This window comes from Vigna unguiculata, chromosome 4 (assembly GCF_037176805.1).
Source record: "Vigna unguiculata cultivar grain cowpea cultivar isolate G323 ecotype 2 chromosome 4, ASM3717680v1, whole genome shotgun sequence".
NCBI lineage: Eukaryota > Viridiplantae > Streptophyta > Magnoliopsida > Fabales > Fabaceae > Vigna > Vigna unguiculata.
Window position 1 is genome coordinate 30,735,476 of NC_140795.1, and position 22,439 is coordinate 30,757,914.

Genomic DNA, 22,439 nt, shown 5'->3' on the forward strand with positions numbered 1-22,439 from the left:
TAAGTGTTTCAGGCGATAAGCTCCTCCTCCTGTGTCTTCACGTATGCGGTATGGGTTGTCCCAGTTGGCAAAGAATTTGCCATCCTTCTTTCTTGCACCGCTGGCCATTCTCCATACTAAGTCCCCGACTGCGAATGATCATGGACATAGGTTTGCGTTATACTTTCTAGCAACTCTTCGTTTGGCAGCTAAGTTGTGTATCTGGGCTTTTTCTCTGAGTTCAGGTAGGAGGTCGAGATGAGTGGCCATGTTTTGGTGGTTGTGGGTTGGGTCGTATAGTTCTCGGCGCAGGGATGGTTTGCCAATTTCAACCGGTATCATGGCGTCTGCACCGTAAACTAGGTCGAATAGGGATTCGTTTGTTGATGATTGAGGGGTGCACCTATAAGCCCATAGCACTTCTACTAACTCTTTGGGCCATCAGCCTTTGGCGCTATCTAATATCTTGCGCAGTTTCACTAGGATAACCTTGTTGGCCGCCTCTGCTTACAGAACTTGTGATTTTTTTATGCCCAGGCCAGTGTAGAACTTGGCTAGCTCCTTATCTATAAATTTTCGGCCATTGTCGGTGGTGATGGTATGTGGGACACGATATCTGCATATAATATCTTTCCAAACAAACTGCTGAACTTGTTGGGCCGTGATAGTGGTTAGTGGCTTGGCTTCTATCCATTTGGTGAAGTAGTCGACAGCTACAATCAGGAATTTCACTTGCCCATTGCCGGGTGAGAAGGGGCCGAAGATATCCATTTCCCATTTAGCGAAGGGTCATGGGGATAGTATGTGATGGAGTTGTTCTTGCTTCTGGTGGATAAGGTTGCCATGTTTTTGGCATGGTTTGCACTTTCTGACATAGTCCTAGCAGTCTGCTTCTATAGTCGGCCAGAAGTAGCCGGCTCTAAGGATTCTAGTAGCCATGGTACGTGAGCCATAATGGTAGCCGCAAATGCCTTCATGTAGTTTTTTAATAATATATTGTGCTTGCTGTGTTGTGACACATTTGAGGAGAGGTTGGCCGTATCCGCGTTTGTAAAGGTCATCGCTATCATGGTATACCTGGCGGCCTTAGCCAGCCAAGTTTTGTCCGCATCTTGTGGGCGGTTGCCAGTTTTTAGGTATTGGATATAAGGGGTGGTCCAGTTATAGCTTTGGGGAGGGGTGGTGTTGTCAGCTGGGGTGTGGGTTAAGTTTTGACAAGTATGTGTGATGGAGGGTGTAGATAATGTTTGCTGTAATAGGGATCAGTGGCGGCTTTTTAATTTGGTGCTGGCCAATTTGGAGAGGATGTCGGCTCTGATGTTGTCGATCCTTGGGATATGTTCGATGCGGACTCATTCAAAGGCGGATTGAATGACTGCACGGACCAGATGGTAATATTGTAGAAGGATGGGGTCTTTAATCTGGAACTCGTCATTTAGGTGCCCTAAAGTAAGCTTGGAGTCGGTTTTGCACGTTAACGTCTTGACACCAACTTCGCGGACAAGGGAAAGGCCGACGAGGATGGCTTCGTACTCGGCTTGATTGTTTGATGTTTTGAAGGCAAAATGAAGGGATTTTTCAATGAGGATGTCATTAGGCCCTTCTAACACGATGCCGGCACTGGCGCCTTTTAGATTTGAGGAACCATCTACATGAAGTGTCCACTGGTCCTCTGTGGGTATGTGCTGGAGGTCATTGACAAAATCCAGGAGGCATTGGGCTTTAATGGGGCCATGGGGTTCGTAGCGAATGTTGAATTCCGACAGCTCGACGGCCCAGGATGACATCCGTCCGGCTAGATCTGGTTTTTGCAATATTTTTTGGATTGGGTAGTCGGTTTTGACGATGATGCTGTGATTTTGGAAGTATGGGGGTAAGCGGCGAGCTGCGTGTACTAAGGACATGGCCAACTTCTCCACCATTTGATATCTGGTTTCAGGATCTTGCAGCGTTCTGCTAACGAAGTAGACAGGATGTTGCGTGCCCTCTATTTCTTGGACCAGCACGGCGCTGACGGTGTGGTCGGTGGCTGTGATTTATACCAGGAGGGGTTGGTGAGTATCCGGCTTATGGAGGATAGGTGGTGAGGTTAGGGTGGTTTTTGGTTTTTGAAAGATTTGTTCATAGTCGTTAGTCCACCTGAACCGGGTAGATTTCTTGAGGAGTTGGACTATGGGTTGGGTCTGTTCAGCCAGTTTGGGCAGGAAGCGGGAAATGGCTGTAAGGCGGCCTATGAGGCATTGGACCTCTTTGATGGTAGTGGGACTGTGCATCTCAATAATTGCCTTGCATTTTTCGGGATTGGCCTCTATGCCGCGCTGGGTCAACATAAATCTGAGAAATTTACCACGGTCGACTCCGAATACACACTTGTCAGGGTTGAGGCGAAGGTTGTACTAACGTAGCGCGGAGAAGACCGCGGAGAGGTCTTGGGCATGTTGGTGGTGGCTTGGAGACTTGACAACCATGTCGTCAACATACACTTCGACACATTGTCCCATGAGATGGCTGAAAACCTTGTCCATTAACCGCTGGTAGGTTGCTCCAACGTTCTTAAGACCAAAGGGAATAACTCTATAGAAGTAGTTGGCATCGTCCGTGATGAAAGCGGTCTTGTTCATGTCAGATGCGGCCATGGGGATTTGGTTGTACCCAGAATATGCATCCAAAAAGCTAAGCACTTTATTCCCTGCAGCGCCGTCAATAAGTCGGTCGATATTGGGCAGGGGGTAGGCATCGCGAGGGCAGGCCTTGTTCAGATCCGTGTAGTCTACACACATCCGCCATTTGCCATTGGCTTTCTTCACCAAGACTACGTTAGAAAGCCAAGTGGTGTATTGAGCTTCTTCTATGAATCCTGCATTTAGTAACTTGTCGGCCTCAACCTTAGCCACTAGTCGGCATTCTTCGCCAAGTTTGCGTTTTTTCTGGGAGATGTAGTGGGCTTCTTTGTAGATGGATAGTTTGTGGGGTGCTACTAGAGGGTCCACTCCGGGTAGGTCAGCGGGTGACCAGGCGAAAAGGTCTGTGTTGCTGATAAAGATGGGTGTGATGATGGCACGCTCGTCAAAGTTCAAACCGGTGCCTAAGTTGATGGAGTGGCCATTGGGAAGCTCTAGAGGGGAGGTCTCCTCAACTGGTTCGAGACGAACATCCCAGCCTACTCTGGGGTCTAGATCTTCGCCTGATAGGGCGATGCCAGAGTCAGATGGTCGCTAAATGTGGTTGGTTTGTTGAATTGGGAGTTGTGGGTGCAGGCTGGCCATGTAGCATTTGCGTGCTAGGCGTTGGTCGCAATGGACTGTGAGGATGTCGCCGGAAGGAGAAGGGAAGTTCATGGCCAAGTGGGGGGTGGAGACAACAGCGCCAAGGGTGTTGAGGGATGGACGGCCCAGGAAGACATTGTAGGATGTTGGCGCGTCGACGATAAGGAAGCGGATTAGAATGGTTTTGGTTTGGGTTCCCTCACGAAACACGGTGTGAAGGTCGATGTAGCCGCGGGTGGATACTTGTTCGCCAGAAAAGCCATAGATTGGTTCGTCATACGGGACCATAGTAGTGTTTAGGAGTTAGAGTTTTTGGTAGGTGGCCCAGTAGAGAATGTCAACGGAGCTGCCCTGGTCGACAAGGACTTTCTTAACGGCGTAATTTTCGATTTCAACGGTGATTACCATAGGGTCATCTTGTTGATGGTCGAGGCCATGAAAGTTGTCGTCTGTGAAGACGATGGGAGTCATGCGGTGTCTGTGGTGGGAATGTGTGATATGATTGATGGATTAGATATGGCGGAGGTGTTTCTTTCTGGCAGAAGAGGTGGATCCTCCACTAGCGAAGCCACCAGAAATGGTGTTGATAGTGGCACGTAGGGGAGGATCAGTGGGGGAGATGTCGGTACGGGCCGGTTGGGGTTCTCGATTAACGGGTTGGGCCGGGCGTCTGTCGTGGCGAGGGTCGTGTGCAGGGCGTCTGTGGTCGGATCGAGGGGGTGGTGGGATCGAGAGGGATGGTCATCCCTGCGGATGAAACGACGAAAGTGGCCAGCACGGACCAGTTCTTCTATTTTATCCTGGAGTGCTTTGCAGTCTTTTGTGGTATGGTCATGATTGTGGTGGTAACGGCAATACTTGGTCATATCGGCATTAGGAGGAGTGGTGGTCTTGCGTGGTGGAGGGATGAGGTCAGCTTGTAGGGCCTCATCAAGGATGCGGGATCGGGTTACGGTGAGAGGGGCGTATTTGGTGAAGCGGGGTTGGTGGGGCTCGCGTGGGCGGGTATCAGGGCGGGGAGGTTGTGGGGTAGGGTTGGCGGTGGTAGCTGCATAGTCATTGCAGAATTTGGTATGGAGGGTCTGCATTTCCTCCATGCACACATAGTCGGCCGCACGCAATTTAAGTTCGTGCATAGAGATAGGTGGGTGGAGGTAGACGTTGTTGGCGAAGGGGCCGGGTTGTAGGGTAAGTGCCATGCACTAGAGAATCATCTTTTGGTTGAGGTGTGGGGTGCGAAGGGCTCCCTTACTGAAGCGATCTATGAACGCTCTGAGTGGTTCGCCTTGTTCTTGTCTAATGCCAAGAAGGGAAATTGTGGTAGTTTGGTGTGGACGGCTGCCAGCGAAATGGGTGGAAAACATATGGGAGAGGGCGTCGAAGCTGTCGATGGAGTAAGGTGGAGTGTGAGGGGTTCCCACTGGGCAGGAAGGGGGGTGTTGGCGATAAAGTCGGTAAAGGGATGACGACATCTGGGCTGGTGAGGTGGGAGCAGATGAGGTGGGATTGGATGGTTGATCATAGCGGGGAAGGTGGAGGTAAAGTTGTGAGGGGGGATGTGGGTTGTTGGAAGGTATTATGGGTTGTAGGGTGGAACATGTGTAGTGTGCAGGGTGGTGGGTATGTTGTAGGGGATCTGGGTGGTGGGGAGGGTAGCAGCGGGGGTTGGGGCTGCAATATGTCCTGGTTGAGTGGGATGGGTAGAGGGAATGGGTGTTTGTTGGGTGGTGGTGAAGGTGTGGGGTTGTATTCACTTTCCTTTTCTGTAGGCTGGAAGGCCGGGGACCTTGCAGCCTCAGATGCCTCCTTGGCCTTTCCCTTTAGGGTGGGATTAGCTTCAATTTTTCGCCTAAGGCGAGAGTTCTCTTGCCGCAGCGCCTCCATCTCATCAGCGCTGCGTTTCTTCAGATCTGCCATTTCTTGTTGCATCTTCACCTGGCCATCCAGGATGGCGGTCAGGTCAGGGGTGATGCCAGGAGGTCCTGAGGGACCAGCATCCGCCTGCTTGTTCACTCCAGCTTTGCTGCGGGTGGAAACCATCTTCGGAGAAAAACGGGTACTGAGGTGTTCGTCTCGTGCCTCACGGTGGACGCCAATTGTTCCTGCAGAGAACAAACAAAATAAGTTAGGCACAAACGTCACCTTTCCCATGTAGTTCGCTATCTCCTAAGTTAGCCTTTTCCCGGTTGGTACATGTCGGCTTGGATCCAGGAGGGGTTACCTACAGAAGGGACTCCGAAGCTCAAGTAAGTCAAAACTCTCAAAAGGTCAAATCAGTGATTATTGGAGTAATGAATGCGTACCTTTAATTAATGGGGTCCACGTGTATTTATAGAGTATTAATTATGTCTGGTTATGGTATGGGCCGGGCTCTGGTTTGGGCCTTAGTTTGGGCTGTAAGTGGGCCTGGGCCTTGGCCCAGGCCCTTAGTTCGACTATCGTGGGCTTATTGGATGGCATGAAGATATTATTTTGCTAAGTCTTTAGGAGCGGTCTAATCTGGTTACTTCTCCAGTTGACGGATGTCGTCCTTGCCCGTGCACTGTCCTAGGTTGGCCGTTCTGTTGTTAGTTTAGAATTCGTTCAGTTACGAGTTTAAGTCTATGCCGGCCCAAGTCGTGTACTTGGGTTGTTTCCGGCATATACGTAAGGGTTGTCATTTATATGGTTAAGTTGACCAGGTCCAATACACTTACCATTCAGAGCATCAACCTGGTGCAAAGAATAAAAAATGGTGGTGGAAGCACTAAAAGAAATTTTTTATTATTATTGATAGATTTTTAAAATCTAGCAATAATCAGTATTTTGAACTCGTGTATGGTATATACGAGGTGAAAGAAAGAAATTTCACAATCAACAATACACATTTCAAATTAACTTTAAGATAATTTACTAAAATTCGACGTGGAAGATACCTCAAGTAATTGAAACATGGATTTCATGTCAACTAAACTTTGTACAGTCTCACGAAAAACACAACCAAGGAAATTAAGTGGAAGTGATAATTGGAAGAGAAGCCTATTCACCATTACTTGCATATTGAATTTAGATTAATTTAAGAAAAGAAGATATTCATTATGACAGTAAGAAGATAACTACAAAGTGATTGGAGGATAAAGAATCCTTTGTCCATGAAAGCAAACATAATCATTAAAGAACAAATAAAAGTTTCAATGGAGCAAAGCTACCCATGCCTCATACTAGAACTAAATTTAAGAAAACTTTACCTAATCACCAACAGTCATCGTTCCATCCATGATCCCATGAGAGCACAACACCATTGTCGATGAAAGAGCAACACTAAATATAAAATTTTGACCAAAATTCAATACAACAAGACTTTGTTGGGTTTTCAGAGCAGCATCCTCATTTCCTAGACAATGATATTACAAACTGAAGCAGGACAAGCAACATCAATTATAAAAAAGAATTAAGAGAAGCACAAATAAAACTGGAGAAACAAGCAACATCAATTATAAAAGAGAATTAAGTTAATAAAGTCAAGAAGCACCTAATCTTGAAACTCAAAAGCCTACTTAAGCAAGATTATATGCTTTCTTAAGTGAGTTTAAAGGCAACAACGTGAAGGCTCATTACTAGCTTAAGTGAGAGACGCCCATACAAACCTATGAAATAATGGTCATACAAATAGGCCAAGACCAATATATGAGCAATAAGAATATACAAAATAACTAGTGCTATTTTACACACCCAACTTAACAAGGAAAATTGATCACTTACTCTTTAGGTACTTGGCATAATTATCAGCTTCATAAACTTCATTATTAAAATATTTGACGGTCTCTAAACCAAGAAAAAAGAAGTGATAAAAAAACACTAAATCAAAGATAACATTAAAAAACTGGCATTAATGACTGAAAATGCTCACCTCATAATTAATAAGTGAGTCAATAACCCTTGTACTAACATCATTATCAGCCCTGTTCATGGTTTCCTTGAACTTAGTCCTCCACTTAAAAAAACAGAAAACATAACAGTTCATGACTACTATAATCAATTAATTTTCAACAAATCCATTGTATCATACTAAAATCCATTTATCCCACCAAGTCATTAGTTGGCCAACAAAAAACAAATTATTTGTTACAGAGAAATGAAACTTTATTTCACATAAAAGAAAACTGCAAAATTACTGAATGTGATATTTGGAGTAATATTTTTTAAAGGGTAATTCACTTTTATTGAAAATTTGAAATGTTTTATGACAAAGAGTTGTTAGCATGGATAATTTCAAAAGAAATTGAAATTTCAAATTTAATAGCAATTTAATACCTTAACATTAGAGAATTTAAAATTCTACGTATAAACTTTTTAGTAAAGAGTGAAAACTTGAAATCTTTTGTACAATTTTCTCTCTCAAATGCATGTCTCTTTGTCTTCATATTTTCTTTGATTCAATCTCAGTCAGGACAATGTCAACTCTGCTTTGGTAAAGGACATCTTCGGTTTAGCCAAGATCAAATCGTCATCGGCTTGACATAATTTTTTCAACTAGTGTCTACAAGATTTCTTTCAGGTTAAAGCTTCTCGTAGTTACTTTTGGTCACTACCATCAAGGTTATATTTTGCCGATATAGGCCCGCATTATTTCTATTATTGATAAACTTGAAACCAAAAAATTAGTGCCTTTGTTCATGAGAGATGGAAGTATTAGATCCTACATAAGTAAATGACAATGAAATTTTTTAACATCATGAGACTGCTTTAATGCTTACAGTCAAAACTAAGCTGATTATCCTTCATGGATCAACCTTAAAACAAATGAATATGAATTACAAATAATCAAAAGAAAACCAGAACAACTTAAACAAAGTTATTGGAACCTAAAGATGAAGTCCTGATAAAATTGTATATAAGCATTATCAGTATTTGACCATATTAATCAATGCAGTAGATACAAAACTTATAAAGCCTGTACTTTCTCACTTCCAATAATAGCTGCTCAGAAACAAGAAAACATGTAGTGCCAAGCTTTCTATCTCCTACCATATGAGAGTACTATAGAGTCTTAACAATAGCCTAATGAATGCAATACCTCTTTTTGGTAATATGTGGATTTTACGAGCATCACACTATGATTGTGGTGGGTGTGGCACGGTCAGCCTGCTACTTGCACTACAAGAAAGTTTAATTTTAATTGGGGTTTATCAGTGGAGGTTATAAAACCTCTGATAATTTATACAGATAAAGGAGGTTTTTTAAACCTCTAGTAAATATCAAGGGTTTTTTAGTAAACTACCAGAAAATGTCTAACATTTTTTTCGAAACTCTCTTTACATTTCACAAATCCTCTTTCATTATTTTTAGTAAATCTAAAACACAATCATCTTCTTTTTGTCCCATAACCTAGGATCTCTCTCCAAATCTTCTTCTTCGTTTCCTTTTCCCTGCTCTCAATTTGTAATTTGTGCTCCCGATTTCTCTTCCATGTCCTTTTGAAATCTTCATTTTCCTTTGCTCTCGGTCAATTGTAACTTCAAATTGGTAATACTTTTCCTTTGTTTTCTTTTGATTTCAAAATTTGTTATTCACTTTCTTGTTAATTTTTCACTTTGTCTACTTTGATGGTTGTTTTTGTGAAAAGATTCAGGTTGTGTTTTCGTTTTCTCAAATCTGCGATGCGTATAAAACTGGTTGCTTTTTCGTTTAGTGGCTTTACTGTCTGCATTGCTGGTTTAGTTATTCACGATTGCTTCATAGTGTTTCGTGTGTTTGCAGTTGATGCAACTTTTATGGTGCACGCATTGAGGCGATTCCAAGAGTAACCACACAGATGAATTTCTTTGATTTCTCGATGCTGAGTAATTCTTTAAATATTATTTGAGGATTCTATATCTCCCTTAGCCATTTTGAATGTGAGATTAACAATTTTAAATCCAAATAAGAAAATGTGTGTCACTAAAAAACTCTAACACGTTGGTCCCTCACTTTGTTCATGCATCACATTTGACAATTATACAACTTGGATGCCATTATATTTGTCTTTTAAGGCCCCTGATCATGAGATATTGTTTGTTCATGCATCACATTTGACAATTATACAACTTGGATGCTATTCTAATCAAAATCTTGATTCACGTGAATTTCAATACAATGATTGTTTGATGTCAAACATCATACTTCAATTTAATCAAACCATTGAACACTTTTTTATTAATTGTTCTCACTCCATATATCAAATTAGGCATGGAACCTATACAGTATTACTGTCACAAACTAAAGAAAATTAGTTTTGAATTAATTATTATAAAGCATGAGATGTTGTGATTGTGGTAGATAGTTATTTAAGTAAAAATTTGAAGACGTGTTAAAAAGTTAATGAAGTTATGTGTAGGCATCTAATTATAATTAAAAATCATATGCCTAAGCTAGCTCCACATGGAACACTTATGGTGTAGGTTGTAATTGACAGCGACAATGTGAGAGGGTTTTAATTCAAATAAGCTAGTGAGGAAACTGGAAAGTGATAATGCAGGTTTGTTTGAAAATGTATATGCAAGAGCAAGGCTGAGTTTGGTTTTTATTTTGTGAATAATTTCTAGAAAAGGAAAGAGAGCAAAAAGCAGGGTGATAAAAGAAGACAAAGCAAAGAAAGTGGTCCATGTGAGAGCCTAAAGAGGTCAAGCTACCGATAGTCACAATTTAGCGAAAGGGTGTGTATATAATTCCTAACTTCACTTTCTTCAAACCAAGAAAAAATTCTTAAATACCAACACAAAAAGTTATAAAAATGAAACAATCAAATAGATGAATATATTCTATCTCACTTTTGGCCCTTTTTCTTGTCTGTTTGATCGTGATGAACATGAACTAATCCATATTTGTATATCTTTATTGTTGTTCAGGTTAGAATAGGGAAAATGAATGAGAAATTAAGGTGCTTACAGAATTAAAAAAATGGAAGATGGTGTTCATTTGTTGTTAGAAAAGACACTTTTAAGTTTCACATAGCCTTACTAATATTAATAGCAATCCACGTTTTTGAATTACAACCATAATGTTGTAAGTTTAAATTATGCAGACTATCGTTTTTTAGAAGAAGGATAGTCACTTGTGCACTGCTTTCATCACTAACAACCACACCAAAAATTCAGCCACCATAAAGTTTAGAGACACAAATTATTTTTTTCCACCACGTTCCAGTAGTATTCTCCTTGGCTGCAAGACTGTGATCTTCAACACCCAAAATGTAGCTTCTTTTACCCTTGCTTTTTATAAGGCTTTCAAATTTTTGTTTTGCTCCTTCAATAGTCCTTGTATCTTAATTCACATTGCCTCCTCAATTAGGTTGCTTCACAACATAATTCAAAGAACTTCAAGAAGGCAAAAGATTGAAACAATTTCAAGTGGGAGGTGTTTAATGAGAGCATTCCAGTCGCTAAGGATGTACCAGTTAGTTTAATTGTTCCCAATGAGCTTTATAGCTTGCTTAAAGACACCATAGACTATGCATGGTAAACCACAAGGTGAGTTCATGTCAACAACTCAAGACTTGGTTCTTTCAAAAAATTTCCCTTATTTATTATCCCATGCATAAGATTTCACCCTTTTATATATTTAATGCGACATGGAATTGGGTCTGGAAGACTTGCCAAAGAAGAATGGCATATCCACCGTTCTTCGTATTTTGAGTCTTGGTTATTCACTGCATACCTTTGTAAATGGAGAATTTATTGGTAAGAACGCAAAAACTTTACTAATGATCATTTGTCATATAAGAGGAAGTTGATCAATTCCAATGTATTTGGATTTATTCATGCCTTGCAAAGTGCTCTAAGACAAACTCATGAGGGGCATTGATATTTGGTAAATAATTGTCTTGATGGTTTTAAGGAACAAATAATGGTACACATGAAGATAAAGGTTTTGAATTCTAGAAAATTGTAACCTTCAAGGTTGGAGTTAACACATAACTATCTTGGCTAGCATTATTGGACTCCTTGTAAAAGGCCCAACTTTTTTTCTTCTCCCTATTAAGTTCACCACTTGTTTGTTTCAATGCCATCATATTCTAGTATCCCCTTTAATATATACAGGACAATGGTGCATACATGGAGCACATGTATGCTGGACCAAAGTCTATACTCATCCTTGGTCTTAACTCTGGAAAAATTGATTTGAGCGCTAATGGTTGGGGCATTAAGGTATTATTATTAATTAATTAACCCAATTGTTTAAATCACAATTGAACATGTGAGATTGTACAATTGAATTGGTGTCGTTTTGCAGGTTGAAATCCAAGGAGAGGAGTATGTCGTTTTCACTGAAGAAGGATCAAAGAAAGTACAATGGCAACAAGTCTAGGGAACTGGAAAGTCTCTCTCGTGGTACAAGGTAATGGTTACTGGAATATTAAAGTTTTGCAAGATTTTTCTAGGGGACTCGACCGAATCAAACATGTCTGAATTTTTCTACAGACAACTTTTACAACAGCAGAGTGAAAGGATCTTGTTGCCATAAGAATGACTAGTTTGGGGAAGGAAATGATTTGGATCAATGGTAAAGCATTGGTCGTTATTGGATGAGTTTAATCTCTCCCCTTGGAAGCCCCACTTAGTCAAAGTAACTAAATCACAGATAAACAAATATCTGTCCAAGAAATCAAAACCAACTCAGTTATTCATTATCTGTTACCCTTTTGTATTTTGCTTGTTTTAACCTTTTATGACCATCTCAAATTTGCTAATTACATTGCATCAGGTACCACTTTGTTTTCCTTACTAATACCTAGTTAATATTCTAAAGAACTTGCAATAGAATTCTAAGAGTGGAAGATTACTTTCTTTTTTAGTTTCACTTTCATATGATCTAGGCAAATCAGTTATTACAGTTCTTTCCTTATTACCAAAAACTGATTGTCTATATCATGTGTTTGACTTTTAAACAGTGAACAAGGGAGAAATAGGCCATTAGGAAAGCCCCGTGGTCGTGATGAAAAGGTATCTATTGAAGATCTCGATGCTAAGTTGGAGAAGTCATGCTTTTACCAAAAGGAAAAGATAACTTGGAGTGAAAACTTTTAGAGTTGATATATGTAGTTTGAGATTTGTTATCAAATATGTATTTTCCTTGGTTGTGACTATGAAATGTGGTTGAAGAAATAGAACTCAGCTTGTATTATTCGCACTATCTAATTTTGTAGATTTTATTTAAAATTATAGGTTTTGTTTTTTCTATTCTTTTATAATTCTTAAAGGAAAATTATAAATACAAAAAATTTAAAACCTTTGCGTTTTATAATTTTTCATTTATTTTAAGATTCATGTATTATAAAAAATTGTAATAAACATAAGGTGGGTTTGAAATTATATGAAACATATTGAAAGTTGATTGTTGAAAATATTGCAAGCACTACTAGGGATTTTGTAAACCCCACCCATTACTAGGGCTTCTATAAACCTCGACCATTACCAGAGGTTCTGTAAACCCCAGCCATTACTAGGGGTTTTGTAAACCCCAACCATTACCAGGGGTTTTGTAAACCCCAACTATTACCAGGGGTTTTGTAAACCCCCGCCATTACCAGGGGTTTTGTAAATCTCCGGAAAGTTGTGCTAATACCAAGGGTTGCTAAAAACCCCTGCTAATCTCTTAGCTACGGTGGCTCTTCTAGGAGATAAAGGAACCCCTGGTAAAACCATTAGTGTAGGTTAAAACTCCCAGAAATGCCAAAAATAACCCCCGCTAAAAATAATTATTTTTGAAGTGTTGAAGGTGGCAAATAAGCATGTTCATCGCTTCCCACTGATTTAGGACATGAGAAAAAGAGAAACTGAAAATCAATCCAGAAATCGAAAGAGGCATTGAGGCGAAATGGGATTGAGGCAAAATTGGAGGCAAGGAGATGAAATTGAAATAGAAAGAACATCTTCACCTTCGAAGACGCAGGGAGAACCGTGGGAGACAGTCTTGACCTTCAAACACCAGGGAGAACAGTGGAAGGCACGTAGAGAACGAGCGAAAACTGTTTTTTCTTCCTCCTAGGAAACTGTGGGAGCATCTTCACCTTAATCGAAAGTTGTTTCGTCCTGAGAAATAGCCTGTTCACCAGTGAGAGGCACACATGGAGAACATCGGGAGGCACGTAGAGAACAGTGGGAGGAACACTCTCCACACATGAATGAATGATGTTTCTTCTTCCTCTGAGGTAATAGACTAAGAAAGAGAGAAAGTCTGGAAATGAAAAAAATAACAGAAGTGAAGAAAAAAAATGAAAAAATAAGGTATGAATCTAAATTTTAATGGGGTTTTCCTAAAAAACCTCTGGTACGTAGTTGGGGTTTCTAAAACCTCTAAAAAATTAAATTTTATCAGAGGTTATTATAACCCTCAGTAATAAACCTCCATTATAATTACATATTTTTGTAGTGATATCATTTATTATATATTATAAATATTATATATTATATTTAATTTATTCTATATCATAATATAATAATTCGTATTATTTTTTGTTGAAATTTTACTTTGTTATTCTTTTAAGTAAACCTTTATCTTTTTCCAATAAAGTAATAGTATCACCACTCTGAGCACTCTGAACGTATATCTTGGGAGCAGTGTTTTCACGTGATATATCTTTTCCTATAAAAGTAGATCAAATGTCATAAGTTCATTTTGCACCCAATCCTCGACCTTTCCAACCTGTTCTCTTCTTTTTTCTATTTCTTTGTTGTCGATCTTCATAAAATATGGACACCAACATCTGTAACACAATGACTAGGTACCAGTTTTCCATTATTCTTTTGAAAGATGAGGTATGTTCTTTCTAGACCTTTCTTTTATGTAAGTTATCTTTGTGAATAAATTTTTATTTTCAACTAACTTTTTGTTCTTCAAGGTCGTTGGTTATGTTGATCGTGCTTTCGCAATTCTTTATGATGAAAATCTTCAAAACCAATGGAGTCTAACTAATGTTGACGACAACACTCATGTTGTCATTTACAACAAAAATTTAGAGAAACCATTACTAATTGAAGGGTGGTATGATTTAACGAGTTTTTACAAACTATAACATGATCATTGTATTTACTTTGGATATGTGGCAAATTCTTGCTTCCAGATCATTGTTTTTCAGGGAAGTGCGAACCTTTGTCTATTGGTAGGTTTTATAACAGAATTGTGACAGTAGAACCTCTTTCCAGAAGTCCGAAGATGCATTTTACCATAGGTCTAACCCCATTGCAAGTTCGCGCTAGCCATCTGGTGATTTTTATTAGTTTTTTACATACTTATATTTATATTGACATATTTATATTTAATCAATTAATTTTTTAATATTTAATTTTTAGTTTTGATATAGTCATGTAACAATTTTTTTTTAGAATTTGTCTACTGATTTTGGCGATTATCTATGACAATGAAATTTTAAGAATTGGAAGTGGTTGGAAGCAATTTTGTACTATTCGTGGTCTTGATGAAACTCTTGACGTGGTCTTTGAACTTGACCAGATGAAGTGCAATCATCATGTCAAAGTGTTGACTTATTCTAATTATTAATTAGATGTTAGTTTATGTTTTTTTTTTTGTTTTTGAACTTCAAATGTAGCAATGATCCTTTTTGAATTATATGCTACTAGATATGTATTTTTGGAACTTCTACTTTTAAAGTTGGCATCAATGACTATATATATATATATATATATATATATATATATATATATATATATATATATATATATATATATATATATATATATATATATATATATATATATTTTTTGAATAATAATTGTTGGTGTCCATTATGTTATACCATTTTTAATATACTTTGACTGTGCACTACCTCAAATTGAAATTAATTCATTACATTTTTTATAACTAATACACCTTTGAGTACAACCAGTGTTCTTGTTATCTAATTTATTAGTTAAAATGCTATTGATTTTAATTTTGTGTAATATGTACATGTAAAATTCAATTTTAATGCTTTTATTCGGTTTGATTATGGTAATTCCTTAAATTATATATTGTTAAGAAGAAAAATTCAATTTTAATGCTTTGAGTACAACAAGTGTTGTTGTTATCTAATTTACAAAATATAAGAATAACAACAATATGTTATCATTCACATCAATTGGAGGTAAGATAGATATTTCGATAAATAATGGTTCTACACTACCTCAATTCATTCTTAATGGACAAAACTACCATCGCATTGGAATTTTATTGCCACAAAATGGATCGAAACCAAAGTTTGCACAACTTTACATTTACGATACTGAAAATGAAATCAGCAACAGAATGAAGCATTTCAGTTTGCACAACTTCTATATTTTGTTTTAACTTCAGTTTGTTCAAATGTGTTTTAGGTCAAATCCAGATAAATCTTTTGTAGATCAATCATTGGTTGCTGACTTGATGAAAATGATTGATGATCAAATTGTTCTTGCAAAATCATTTCGAAGAGTTAGAGATTTGTCAGCAGACAATTCGAAATCTAACTTCACACTAAGATTATTTAGGGGCAGATAAAAAGATCCAAGAGTCTACAACACACCTTCATGTGATGAGATAACTGCATTAATAGTTGGTGATTTTGGTAATCCGGATGTAGGAAGAGATATCATTGTGAAGAAATGTTCTTGAGAATTGACCAGATTGCATGAAACCCACATTGCCTTTATTCCGTTGCAATATCCTCTAATGTTTCCATTTGGAGAAAATGGTTATCAAGAAGATATTTCAATTAGAGAAAATCATTCAAAATGTAAAGCAAGGGTAAGAGTTCGGATTTCTTTGAGAGAATTTATAGTCTTTAGAATCCAAGAGAGGTCTTCAGAGTTTGGTAACATTGTTAATGCGTGTTGATTATTCCAATAATTTTGGTCGACTGCTACACTATGATTGAAGCACAACATTTCTCTTTCATTAGAGCAAATCAGAAGTTAATACGTTGTGATATTTTTAATGGATTACAAGATGTTGTTAATAGAGGGGAGACAAATTCCTCTTTAATTGGAAGACGTATAGTGTTGCCTACTTCCTTCACAAGTGGTACAAGTATATGTTTAACAATTGTCAAGATGCTATTGCAATTTGTAAGAAATTTGGATATCCTGATTTTTTCATAACTATAACGTGCAATGTTAATTGAAGTGAAATACGTGATTTTATTTCTCCAAGAGGTTTATCTGCATCAGATAGACCTGACATTGTGTGTAGAGTATTCAAAATGAAACTTGATCAAACGATGACAAATTTAAAAAAAATGACTTCTTCAGAAAGACTACTACATGTATTTTCCGTATGTCATTTTATATTTATATTATTTATTTAGTTATTCAATATTCATCACTGTATTTATTGTTTTTATATAATTAGGTATATACACAATAGAATTTAAAAAAAAAAGGATTATCACACACAAAGGATTATCACACACTCATATACCTTTGTGGTTAAATGGAGAAAGAAAATTGAAGACTTAGCAGATATTGATAAGGTAATTTCAACTAAATTGCCTAATCAAGATTTATACCCAAAATTGCATAAAGTTGTTTCCAGTTACATGATACATGGGCCATGTGGACCTGCACGATTCAATTCTCCGTGCATGAAAGAAGGTAGATGTCTAAAATATTATCCAAAAAATTTTTCAAGTTGTACTACAATTGATGAAGAAGGATATCCGTCATATAGAAGACGTGATAATGACAGTTTTGTAGAAAAAAATGGAATCCAGATGGAAAATTCCAGTGTGATTCCTTACAATCCACTTCTTTTAATGAGGTATCAAGCTCATGTCAATATAGAATATTGTAATAAGACAAATGCAATCAAGTATTTGTTCAAGTATTTCAACAAAGGTCTTGATAGAGCTATAGTTAAAATAACTAACGTTGCTGCATATTTGAACAAAGAAACCATTATTGATGAAATAAAGAGGTATTATGACTGTAGATACCTCTCACCATGCGAAGTAGTTTGGCGAATATTTGCTTTTGATATTCACCATAGGTGGCCTTCTGTTCAAAGATTAACATTCCATCTTGCAGGCGCGCAATCAACGGTGTTTAAAGATGATGATGATGATATTAATGTTGTATTCAACAAATGTGAAAACGGTAACACAATGTTTCTAGGTTGGTTCGAGGCTAATCGTAAATATACATAAGCAAAAGATTTGACTTACGAGGACTTCCTAAGTAAATTTGTGTGGATAGCAAAAGAAAAGGAATGGAAGTCAAGGAAGAAAGGTTACAACATTGGTAGGCTTACTTATATTCCGCCTGGCTCTAGAGAAATATATTATATGCGAATATTATTGACTATTCAAAAAGGTTGTGTTGATTAGAAAGTTTAAGGACAATTGATGGTCAAATGTTTGAAACATTCCAGGAGGTTTGCTATGCTTTAGGATTATTGGCTGATGATAAGGAATTTATTGATACAATTAAGGAAGCTAGTGAAATTGCACCTGGATATCAACTTAGAAGATTGTTTGTTACATTGTTGGCCATGAATACAATATTGAAACCTGATGTAGTTTGAAATTCTACTTAGAGTTTGTTATATGATAGAATTTTATACCAAAAAAGAAAGGACTTAAACTGCCTAGGTATTATATAATGTTATTTCTTCAATTATTTTTTTTGTTATTTTGTTTTATGTTGTTTTAAGTGTCATTTTATTTTTACTTGCCATCTGATTACAACCATCACTTTGTCTTGATTTGAGTCAAAAATTAAGATAGATCTGTTCGGATAGTTTGTTCTATATTATTTTTGTCAATAAGTTACTGAATAGAATTTATTGATATCATTTTTCGTTTGGTGCAGAACTTCAAATGGAAGAAACTGAATTACAAAAAGTTTGTCTTCTTGAAATTGAAAAAATGTTGATGTCAAATGGAAGGTCTTTAAAAGATTATCCTTGCCTACCTCAACTAGATATTTCAGATTCATTTCCATTTGAAAACAAATTTATTATTCATGAGCTTCAATATAATAAAGAAGACATGGCTAAAAAATAAGTGCTCTTCAAGTCACTCATTGATGAACAAGTGCATGTATATGACGATATAATGATTGCAATAATGTCAAAACATGGAGGATTCTTCTTTTTGTATGGTTATGGTGGTACATGTAAAACTCTCATGTGGAAGACATTGTTAGCTGCAATAAGAAGCAAGTGAATATGTAGCTTCAAGTGGCTTGCTTCGTTACTTCTTCCTGGTGGTAAAATTGCACATTCAACTTTTTGCATCCCACTACTAATTAATGAGGAACCAACATGCAACATTGTTCAAGGTAGTCTATGTGATAAGCTTTTAATGGCAACCAATTTGATCATATGGGATGAAGCACCGATGATGAACAAAATGTGTTTTGAAGCATTTGATAGAACTTTGAGAGATATAATGAAAAATGTTGATGAGTGCAACAATTGCAAACCATTTGGTGGTAAAGTGGTTGTCTTGGAAGGTGATTTTAGACAAATTCTACTTGTCATAAAGAAGGCATCCGGGTACGATATCATTAAATCTTCAATACACTATTCTGACTTATGGCAATATTGTAAAGTGTTAAAGCTATAAAAAAAATATGAGATTAAATACCACCCAAAATAGGTAGACAACAGAGGAGATAAAAGATTTTGCTAATTGGATCTTGAAAATTGGAGATGGAGAGATGTATTTAAATGAAAATGGTGAAAGCATGGTTGAAATTCCAGAACAATTGTTGATTCAAAATACAGATTCACCTTTGATGTCTTTGGTTTAATTTGTGTACCCTTATTTTGTTTTACATATGAGGAATCCTAGTTATTTTGATGATGGAGCAATACTTTTCCCAACAAATGATTATGTAGACGCAGTTAATGGTTTCATGCTATCTTTATTAAGTGGTGAGGAAATTACGTATCTAAGTTCAGATACACCTTGCCAATCTGATCAAGATGAAGAAATGCAATCTGAATGGTTTACATCCGATTTTTTAAATGAAATCAAATGTTCAGGTATTTTGAATCACAGATTTAAGTTGAAAACAAGAGTACCAATCATGCTTTTTAGAAATATTGATCAAGCCAAAGGTCTATGCAATGGAACAAGATTATAAGTCAATCATTTAGGAAAAAAATGTCATCTCTACAACTGTTATTACAGGGAAAAACGTTGGTGATAAATTTTTTATCCTAAGAATGGATTTAGTTCCTTCAGATTGAGGTTTGCCATTTAAATTCTAGAGAAGACATTTTCCTATATCACTTTGCTTTGCAATGACCATCAATAAAAGTCAAGGTCAATCTCTCTCTAGAGTTGGACTTTATCTCCCACGTCCAGTTTTCACACATGGACAACTATGTTGCTATTTCTAGAGTTAAAACTCAAAAAGGACTCAAAATACTTATTCTAGATGAAGACGGAAATATAACAAACACAACTAAAAATGTTGTGTACAAGGAAATTTTCAAAACTCTTTAACAAAGAAAAAACTATAGGTATGTCATTATTTATTTCACACTATTCTTCTAATTTATTCAATTGTTCAATGGTAATGTTGTTGATTAACTGAATTTATAATAAATGCAGGTCAAGTTGTAGCAATGTTGTTGATTTCCATCTTCAAATTACATAGTGACAATGATAAAATTCTTGAAATTCTAGAGTGACAATGACGACCACTGCAACTTAACACTACAACTTCTCACCAAGTGCAATTTTTATGCCATCAAATTTGCCTACAGGTTGTATGTTTATATACATATTGTCATCTTTTAAAGTTCACTGTATTTCAATTACTAACAAAAATATTTATTTTGCACAAATGTAGTTTAAAAACACCTTGAACAAAGTGGTGTAATTTGGTAACAATTCATTATAAAGTGCTAATTTGTATCAGTTAATTTTTGGTTTTTGCAGATAAAAAGAAACAAGATATCAGGTTTCATTGGACTGAACTTACTTTAAATTTATATTGCAAAACTATGTATATTTTTTTTATTGGAACTTCACAATCAACATGCATAATGAAATATGTTTCCTTTAGTAGTGATAGCCAAAATAAATCAATCTGATCAATTATTGGAAAATGTTATATAGAGGAAACATTATTTGATTTGAGTTTAGTAAGTCTTCTGTTTATAACCGAATTATTCTTATATCATAAATTAATTTATATTTTGTTTGTGTTAGACTTTTGATGTCATGCTATTATTTGAAAATAGGTTCAGTCTTGTGATGAAACAACAACACAATCAAATCATTCTTCAACAACAACAATTCATTCTGCAACAATAATAACAGATGGAGGTAATTCTCAAATTTAATTCAAATCTCAGACATGTAAATAAGTACATAATTTGGATCATTTGTAACGTGAAGCAAGACTTTTGTCTCAAAATGGAAGGCTCAGAAGGAAAATGGTTCTACAAAAAAGAATACATGCAAGAAGTAATAAATATTAATGTAAGTTTGTAACATCTCATTGCACAAATGTAGTTTGAAAATAGCTTGAACAAAGAGATGTAATTTGGTAATTTGGTAACACTTCGTTATAAAGTGCTCATTTGTATCAATAATTTTTTTGGTTGTTGCAGATAAAGAAGGAGACAACAGAAGAAACACCTATGCAATTGTTTTTTTTCTTTCTAAAATTTGAAATTAGAAGGAACACTTATGATGAAATAGAGCAACAATGCTTTTAAAAGTATTAGATGTATGTTTTTTATTAGGTTCTTAATGGATTACATAACATGGATGACATTTTCTTTTTTGTGTCATACAATTGACAATTTATTAATGACATCATATTTTCATCATATATATTATTGGATAGCACTTATTGTTCATTGCCTTTACCAAAAAAATTACATTTAAAATACTCGTCCAAAAAATTACATTTAACCTCGTGCATAGCACGGGTAGAAAAACTAGTCTATTGGTATTGGTGAGTGTTGCCACCAAAATTAGACTCACAAATTGAATTCCTAGCTCTGCTTCTTTTACTCTACAATCATTCATAAAATATTGTTACTTTGGGAAGATCTACCTTAGGGTAAAGAGGCATGCTTGTTAAGATTGCAGATACCACCAACATCTAAGCACCAAATTATTTCAAAATGCATTTACAACATGTCATGGACAATTTGACATATAAGAATTATTATATACCCACAGAATATAGCAATGCTAGTGGGACCACATTATATAAACATTGAAGTTTAATGTGTTTTTACCTCTCTCATCCAAAAGGCATTGTTAAGTATTTTTTGATATGATAAAACTATTCTCTAGAATTAATTTCTTCCAAATGTATTCTTGCAGCATCGTGGCTATGCATTCAAGACATTGTTTTATAATTGTACTTGTTTTACATTGGTAGCATACTATTTATCAAGCAAATAAAGTTTGATTTAAAACTACCACTTTCCCAGATATTTGTTGCATCAACCCATGGAATTCTTGTATCAAAATTTGATTTTTATTTATGTAGATTGTCGGGTGAACCTAGTGAGTTATGTTGATAAGTAGTATTTTATAATGCAAGAATTTATCCGTAGCTTATAGTTGTTAAGTCTCATATAGTGCGGATTCCAATACCATGATGCTTTCTTCTTCATATTTTTAAACAATTAATATTGGGAAACAATTTCTACACTTACTTTTGTTTTACTTTTAAAATTGGTGGTCAAACCCTATCATCCACTTATTATGGATTTTTACCCTGCTAACCACAAAATATTACTCAATATTAAAATATTTCTCTTTAGAGTTTTCATAAATTTTTTACGTATATTTATTCTTATATTCTTTCTTTAAAATATCCATAAAAAACTTGTTCAAACATTCCCACATGGCCACCTTAAAAGAATCTCATAGGTGATTTATTGCATTTGAATTAATCCATATGGCTACTGACACCATTGATAGTAATGACATTTTTTTTACTTTATTTTACTCTCTTTAGCATGCTTAGATTTTTGTTCTTGTTGCCTGTTCAGGAGGAGATACCAACTAAATAATTTTAACTAAAACATCAAAAGCAATACAATGTTCTTTTAGGAGTATTGGTAGATGTAAATTGTTATCCAACTATTAACTTGTTATTGAATTTTCTTTTTATTTGAACTTGTAGATCAATGTTGTAGAGCATGTCTGACCATCTTATTTTCTGCTGAGACAATCATTCATACATAAAATTCTAGATCCTAATACATAAATTCCTTCTCTTA

General features: G+C 36.3%; 1 protein-coding gene across 7 annotated transcripts; it reads left to right on the forward strand.

The window, feature by feature from the left end:
• Positions 1 to 8,589: 8,589 nt before the first annotated feature.
• On the forward strand, positions 8,590 to 12,387 carry LOC146887019 (uncharacterized). 7 transcript variants are annotated; one of them, XR_014994490.1, is made up of 6 exons: positions 8,590 to 9,067; positions 9,809 to 9,919; positions 10,554 to 10,732; positions 10,853 to 10,942; positions 11,496 to 11,600; positions 12,154 to 12,387. XR_014994490.1 is itself a non-coding variant. In XM_085672420.1 (6 exons), the coding sequence occupies exons 4-6, from the start codon at positions 10,827 to 10,829 to the stop codon at positions 12,287 to 12,289; spliced, it is 357 nt and encodes a 118-aa protein (XP_085528546.1). In that variant the 5' UTR covers positions 8,590 to 8,750; positions 8,985 to 9,067; positions 9,809 to 9,919; positions 10,554 to 10,826; the 3' UTR covers positions 12,290 to 12,387. The 7 variants fall into 7 exon arrangements, 5 of the variants coding, with proteins under 5 accessions (XP_085528546.1, XP_085528545.1, XP_085528544.1 ...); XM_085672420.1 differs by having other exon boundaries at positions 8,590 to 8,750; positions 8,985 to 9,067; positions 10,554 to 10,942; XR_014994489.1 differs by lacking the exon at positions 10,853 to 10,942.
• The last annotated feature ends 10,052 nt before the right edge of the window (positions 12,388 to 22,439 follow it).

What these genes read in the sequence shown, in the direction of transcription:
- LOC146887019 (XM_085672418.1), top strand. Translation starts at nt 10,827, where the DNA reads ATGCGACATGGAATTGGGTCTGGAAGACTTGCCAAAGAAGAATGGCAT. An exon ending in TGTAAATGGAGAATTTATTG is followed by an intron (nt 10,943 to 11,495) that starts GTAAGAACGCAA and finishes GTCGTTTTGCAG; the next exon opens with GTTGAAATCCAAGGAGAGGA. An exon ending in AGTCTCTCTCGTGGTACAAG is followed by an intron (nt 11,601 to 12,153) that starts GTAATGGTTACT and finishes ACTTTTAAACAG; the next exon opens with TGAACAAGGGAGAAATAGGC.